The 7086-nt window shown below is 28.6% G+C and overlaps 3 protein-coding genes across 8 annotated transcripts in view; all 3 read right to left on the bottom strand.

Moving 5' to 3' along the window:
- The window catches only part of LOC127072192 (BUB3-interacting and GLEBS motif-containing protein ZNF207), a 16940-nt gene extending 15854 nt beyond the window's left edge, over window positions 1–1086 (bottom strand). For all 6 annotated transcript variants that reach the window (XR_007785328.1, XR_007785329.1, XM_051012436.1 and 3 more), the window contains exons 1-3: window positions 907–1086; window positions 332–458; window positions 1–191 (exon numbers count right to left, since the gene is read on the bottom strand). The exon at window positions 1–191 is cut by the window's left edge and continues 174 nt beyond it. Coding sequence is in view for 4 of the 6 variants with exons in the window: in XM_051012436.1 (XP_050868393.1) it covers window positions 1–191; window positions 332–458; window positions 907–947 (359 nt within the window). In the remaining 2 variants the exon portion in view is untranslated. The remainder of the gene's footprint in view (window positions 192–331; window positions 459–906) is intronic.
- Window positions 1087–1276: 190 nt separating this feature from the next.
- On the bottom strand, window positions 1277–3672 carry LOC127072194 (zinc finger and BTB domain-containing protein 16-A-like). The gene is made up of 6 exons (XM_051012440.1): window positions 3356–3672; window positions 2691–2883; window positions 2470–2609; window positions 2243–2405; window positions 1904–2158; window positions 1277–1823 (listed from the first exon to the last, which is right to left on the bottom strand). The coding sequence occupies exons 1-6, from the start codon at window positions 3433–3435 to the stop codon at window positions 1692–1694; spliced, it is 963 nt and encodes a 320-aa protein (XP_050868397.1). The 5' UTR covers window positions 3436–3672; the 3' UTR covers window positions 1277–1691.
- Window positions 3673–3804: 132 nt separating this feature from the next.
- Window positions 3805–6672, bottom strand: LOC127072191 (protein deltex). Its single transcript, XM_051012435.1, has 6 exons — window positions 6189–6672; window positions 5853–6045; window positions 5526–5792; window positions 5166–5454; window positions 4767–5085; window positions 3805–4614 (listed from the first exon to the last, which is right to left on the bottom strand). Exons 1-6 carry the CDS (start codon window positions 6356–6358, stop codon window positions 4293–4295), a joined length of 1560 nt encoding a protein of 519 aa, XP_050868392.1. The 5' UTR covers window positions 6359–6672; the 3' UTR covers window positions 3805–4292.
- Window positions 6673–7086: the final 414 nt, after the last annotated feature.

Raw genomic sequence — 7086 nt, 5'->3', positions numbered from 1 at the left:
TCCGGCTTCGCCTTCTTTTGTACAGGTTCATCTTCCCCAGAACTAGGTGATCCAGGTCTACCACCATTTCGTTGTCTTTCATGCTCTTTAGCATCATTTGGTGGGATTCCTTCCATTCCGTATATTTCTATTTCAATGTTGCTACGATTTGGCAAAGAATTAGGTACTTTATCTATTGCTTCTTTGTGTACCTATAATATTAATATTAATATTAATAATAATAATAATAATAATAATAATAATAATAAATATATACATACATATATAATATAAAATATTGACAATAAACATAAATGAAAATAGAATAATACTACATAAAATGTTATATTACCTGCATACAATGTATACTAAGTCCTGGTCCCGTATATAATTTTTTATGACAAATGTGGCACTTGAAGTGTTTTGCCTTTTGATGTTGAATAAGAATTTTTTCGTCTTCAAATTCTCTATTGCAATACCTTAATGAAAAATTAAATTAAGGAAAGTATACTGTGATATAATATAATATAATGTCAACTTATTAAATACATGAAATTTTTATAGATATAACAACAATTACAAAAACGTTTATGATTAAATAATACATCACGAGGCGATTTGAATTATTATCGAATTGTAACCTTTTTACGACATACGTATTATTTAATATACATATATTGATTTCTACAAGGACTGTGTATTAGTCTTACGTGCATATCGTCGTTACATTACATGAAGATACTCGTTATTTCTTATATTTATGACGTAATACGATTAACATTAAATACTTGACAATTCGAAAGAAATTTAATATAAAACTATAATCAGTATCTTTATTTCGAGTAATAGTCACACATATACGAATGCGATCCTAAAATATAATTACGTAAAATACTTTTCGATGAACTTTTATTTCATAAAGGATACCAACACCATGGTCTCGATTGCTTCTTCTTTTTACGTCCCATATCCTATTTCTTCTAATCAAAAACTTAAAAGAAGCACAAATATGTTAAATACGTTAGGCAACTACGTGGTAAGAACTCGATCCGCACACCAGCAATACACACGCGTAAAAACCGATAACAGAAAATGGCGCCAGCATCTTTTCCGTATACAGCGGAAGTCAGTGTAACCAATCAATGAAAATAAAAGTCTTTGTAAGCTTTGTTTTATATATCGCGCTTTTTAGAGATGATTTTTTATTGATTAATTTTACGAATAACATGACAATAACGAATTAAACATTTTTGTTAATAAAAAGTTCTTCTCCATAACCACAATGTTATTTGCCATTCAAGTTTATTCAATTCATGTTCTTACCATTTCACGACATATATATATGTACAACGATTTATAAAGATACAAATATGATTTTGTGCACAATATTAAAAAATGAGTGAAAGAGCGATATCAATATGGTTAAAACATTCATTATTTACAATTTGGACGCTTTTATCGAGTAGTGTAATTTTCAATATTTCATATATATTAATATAAATAAACTGTGATATATTATATCATGACAATGATTATTATCTACACACATATTTACATACATAAATTGTCAATTATAGAAATTAATGAGAATAAAGTTATACCTACATAAATATAATATAAATGGTGGACTGCAATGATTGTTAATAAAAATTCAATATTTTGTGAATATTTCAAAGTAAGACAGGGATTTTAAAAGTAGAGGAAGACCTCTGTTAGCTAGCGAGTCTTTGTTTCAAAGGAAGATCGCTTTCAGAATCGCTTGAATCATTAGCGCCAGCAAGATCATTATCGGACGATAAATATTCTTCTCTTTTAGATTTTTTTAGCCTTTGTACTTTTCCTTTCTAGAATATTTAATAAACATTTTTTTACATAAATTGATAACATGTATTAAATAATATAAAACAGATTCGTTTGTGATTACCTTTGACCAATGTTTTGCTGGTCTCTTTGATATATTAGTCTTGGGAACATATTTATTAGCTACTGCTTCGACCCTTCTAATATCAAAGTCTTGATCAACTTTTGTAACAGTCTGTAATCTCTGTTCTTCTGATGTCACATATAAATCATCTGGTTGATGATAACTATTGTGAACATCGTATGCTTTTTTACTACAAAATAACGCAGCACAAACCGTACATTTGATGAGATCTTCTGGTACTGCTTCTCTTTCCTCCTGTTATTAAACAAATGTTATATTTAGATTATTGTTCTATAAGGTTTTTATTATAATCTTTAAATTATATATCATATCATTTACTTGAGTATGAGCCCTCTCCAAATGTTGTTGTAAGTTAAATTTTACAATATACTCTACGCCACACAAATGACAATAATAAACACTCAAAGCATCGTTCATGGAATTGACCTTAATTTTATTGCTTGGTGGTGGAGTAGCAATTGGTTGATATAAATGCACCATCCTTTATTATAAAAAATATATAGTTTTATAAATTTATTAACACATAAAACAATAATTGTAATTACCTTTTATGTATGGAACGATAATGATAGTCCAAAGCTTTTTTATTATAAAATATCACGTCGCAGTCCTCACATTTTTTATGCTGATCTTTATTTTCACCTTCAATGGAATCATGTGATGCTTGATGATTATCCCTATGAGTCTAACATAAAATAATATTCTTATATTTAATTAGAACTTTACAAAAATAAAGTCAAAAAAATAAAACATTTGAATTTATTACTTTTAATGGAAATTGCATGCCACAATAGTGACAATAGAATTTTGTTGACGAATTCGAATGAACTTTAAACCTATGTCTAATCGTTGCGGTTACACTGTCAAATGATTGTCCACACACATCACATTTAGTATCTGCATTTTTGCTATTTCTAACAGGACGTCCACGAGTATCTATTTCTTTATTTGCATGTTTTCTGAAAGAAAAATTACACATTTGCATACTTTTGAACATCTATATAATTTCTAAACTTTTTTTGTTAGAATATCATTATTTCTAATTTTTTTTGACGCAACACATGTATACATCACTTACATCTGATAAAACTTTAGCTCATATTATACTTCCTTTTCAAAATAATCGTCTAATCTTAAAAATATATAAATAGTGATATAAATATATCATGTATATAATAACCTCAAATCAAAACAACTATGATTGAATGACACAATGAGAGTAATACTCAATGGATAATATAGTTCATTATAGTGACAAAAGTAAGAAGAAATAATATAAAATGTTTTGTTGTCTAACTCGTAATGATTTCTTTCTTAAATTCTTTCTTAAATTTATGAAAATAATGCAAATAAACTCGCTCTATAATTTCACGAATAGTCGAGATCGTTGATTTTGTTTATAATAAAAAATATAAAATTTAACATAAATACCTAAAATGTTCCTGTAATCCTTCTTTGGAATCTAATTTTGAATCACAGAGAACACACTTATGCTGCCCCTTAGCACTCATTTGGGCGCGAATTTTTGTTCTAAAAAGAACATCGGAACTACTTCAATCGTAACGATGCAAAACGATACGATTATACGTTTTGCATTTCTGTATCCATACGTTAAATAAAAAATTAAAGCACTTTAGAAATTCCTCAAAGAATATTTACTTCTTTTTTCTCGTTTATTATATAAATGAACTCTGCGAAATATTTTTGTGCGTAATAAATAAAATATCTTCTAAGAATTCACGTTGTAGAGAAAAATCAATTTTCAGCCATTTTAATTATCTTGAAAGTCGCGCCATCTATCTAAAAGGAATACAAAAATTTCGATACAATACAACAAAAGATTAAATATTTTTAACCTATAAAATTCATGTACATGTATGTATGTATATATATATATATTTCTTTGTTTTTTTTTTTTGAAAGTACATATAAACTTCAAATAACATTAATAATTCAAAGCAATATACATGTGTTACAATGGAAGACCTATAAATAAAATTATATTCAACAATATTATATAAAGTTAGACTTTTTTCGACCAGATCTTTCCTCTTGCTTATAAAACATTTGCCAATTATACAAACAAAAAATATAAAAAATAATAGCTATTTTATAAATATATAATTATATATCTTAAATAATTTCATTTGACGAAAAATAAAATTTAACATTTCCTTGCTTGGCTCGGAATAATTTAAAATTATTATCATAATTTTCATATATTAGAAACCGAAAATATTCTTTTTCTTTTTTTTTTTTTTAATTTTGGTTCCAAGACTGTATAAAAATATTTTTCACGTAATATAATTTCAATAGATCTGTTCGTAGTATTTGAATATACGTTTTTATAATGTAACTTTAACATATATTATCCATCTGTTACACCTTGAGCTGCCAACTCTGCTAGAGTTCTTTCGAGGTAACTTGTATCAGGATAACCATGACCAGACGTAGATGGACCTAATTCAGTCTTATGATGAATTTCATTCCATGTTATTACATCTTCACGACCAGTAGTTATAGATCGTCCAATTGTGAATATCAGTCTTCGTTCAAATGCAATTTGTAACAGTCTTAATACTCTACGACCTAAGTTATTATCTGGTAAATAACAAACTCTTGGAAAACCAACAGCGTAATATGCTTGGCCAGGATTTGGATGTTCTGTTCCTTGAACTCCAGATGGAATGCTAATGTAAAATATAAAAAAATCAATATGAATGAAAAAATAATTGATTCTTGCTTCATAAAATATATAAATATATATGCATAAACTATACATACATAAATATATATTCTTGTTTCATAAAAAAAATTACAAATCTTTTATTTTTTTACTTACTCATATGTTATCTGTATTGTGTTAGTTTTTGGGAAACCAGGTAAAGATCTTGGTATCCTTGTCCAGTTCATAGTACCTGGTGGTTGATTACCCCTCTTCTCTCCATATATTAGTCTACACACTGGACATTGTATGTACATAGGTGGTTGTTGACAACTAAGCATTGCATTTAGACATGCTAAGTGTAATCTATGTTTGCAACGAGTTAATTCTACTGTCAGAGGTTCAGGACTGCCTAAACATACAGGACATGAATCGGAATCATCACTTTCAACTACTTTTACATACTGAGATATTACGTCTGATGTTGTATCTACACCTAAAATAAAAATCATTGTTTATCATTAATCATAAATAATTAAAAAAATTTATTAATTCATTCATTGAATCACAACATACCAAAATTAGATTCTTTGAATGCATCATCACTTCCCATACTACTGTCTAACAAATCCACAGGATTTTCATGACTCAAATATGTTGATACAGTATCAACACTAGGTCTACGACCGCTTTTTGTACTACTGGAATCTACATCCAAAACACTGTCCCATGTTTTTGTTTTATCAGAAGTTTCAACAGTTGTAATAGAATCATTATTGTCAATGTTATGTTTGTTACTAAATATGTTAAAATTATTTAAAATAACTCTTGCAATATTGGAAGGGCCTGTATCTCCACTTTTGCTCTATAAAAAAATAAAATTGAATGTATAAAATGAAAGATTAAAATGTATCGTAATAAAATGTATAAACTTACTTTTTTATTATTTTTTTTGGTACTACTGTTAGATGTTTTCTTATGGATCATTTTACTTGAACTTTTAACCGTCACAGAAGCACCCTTTTTCCCAGTAGCAATTTGTAATTCTTCTAGAGCAACTTTAACCAATGGATAGGGAGCTTGTTGAACACGACGAATAGGTCTTACATAGCCGGTACAACAACGAACTTGAGTCAGATTACAAAAATTGATGATATATGGAAAACCTAAATAAGTCTTAGAAACATCAATAGTCTTGTCACCCTAAAATTCAAAATGATATATACAACTGTCCTACCTCGTACTAATCTAGCTTATGCTTACTCGTGCCCAGGCTTCTTCGATAAGACACTGTACTTCCATATCGTAAGTATGCCAATCGTCGGTATCTCCAGCCCATTCCCATTTAGCACCTTTCCCTGCCGGTGAAACAGGATGATAAAATTTTCTTCTTACATTATGCGTTTCATCTCCATCATCACTGCATTGCATCTTGGTCTTCAAATTGATATAATACCTAATAAAAATTAGAAAGACGTAAAACATGTTACTGGCGATTGACGGTGACAGAGAACTAACGTCTGATTTAATGTCACATATTTAAAAGTTAATATTTTCTTTTTGAAATGAAAGAAAAACAAATTGCAAAATAAATGAAACCTTTCCAAACTAGGATCGGCATCGTTAAGGAAGACTCTTGTAAGTTTTTTACAATGAGCTCTTTCAAGGTGTTGAGATACTGCTGGACTATATGGTCTCCATCGCCCATGACGATTTTCCCATTCCCAAACTACTACTGCATGACCGTGTTCTTGCCCGTGACCGTTCATCTTTACATTTAGGAATTTCACACACACACACTACGCATACTATCGCAATAGTAACGTGGGAACATTTTCAAGTTTCCCACGACCACTTTACAACGATATATTCACAGTATTTATGGATTATTTTCTGTAAAAAATGAAAATTGATTATAAAGAATTACTACAAATCTTTTAATCCGATAAACGTTTCAGGAACATTTTACAATTCTTGACTGTCGACGTTTACAAAAAAAAAAATGTTGAAAAGAAAAAAATTAGACATTCATCCAGTTTGCAAAGTAATCGAACATAAAACCACAAAACGGTCAGCGTGGTTCTACTTGACATAAAAACTAGAATGTGATTTCAACGCCATCTGAGAAGAAAAATGGCTGACATATAGATAACCTAACATATATGTAAAACTAATCGAAATAAACGTATACATGAGTATTATACTGTTTATATTATGTTTATTAAAATAATTAAAAAAACACACAAATCATTTTTAAGCTCTTATTTGTATTCTATACTATTCTAACGATCACGTGAACGAAAAACGAAGTAATCGAAAATTCGCGCCATTTGAACATCATATGATTAGTCATGTGATATCACTGTCGAAATCGATAGACGAATTTTTTCGAATAAGAATTATTCGAATTAATAATCAAATCTGTTTAAATTCAGTTGAAATGTCTTCCTCGTCTTATTATTTTTTTTTTTTTAATTATAAAAATAACCGGAATTTT

This window comes from Vespula vulgaris, chromosome 24 (assembly GCF_905475345.1).
Source record: "Vespula vulgaris chromosome 24, iyVesVulg1.1, whole genome shotgun sequence".
NCBI lineage: Eukaryota > Metazoa > Arthropoda > Insecta > Hymenoptera > Vespidae > Vespula > Vespula vulgaris.
Note: the sequence above shows the minus strand (reverse complement) of the source record. Positions and strands in the feature narration are given on the sequence as shown.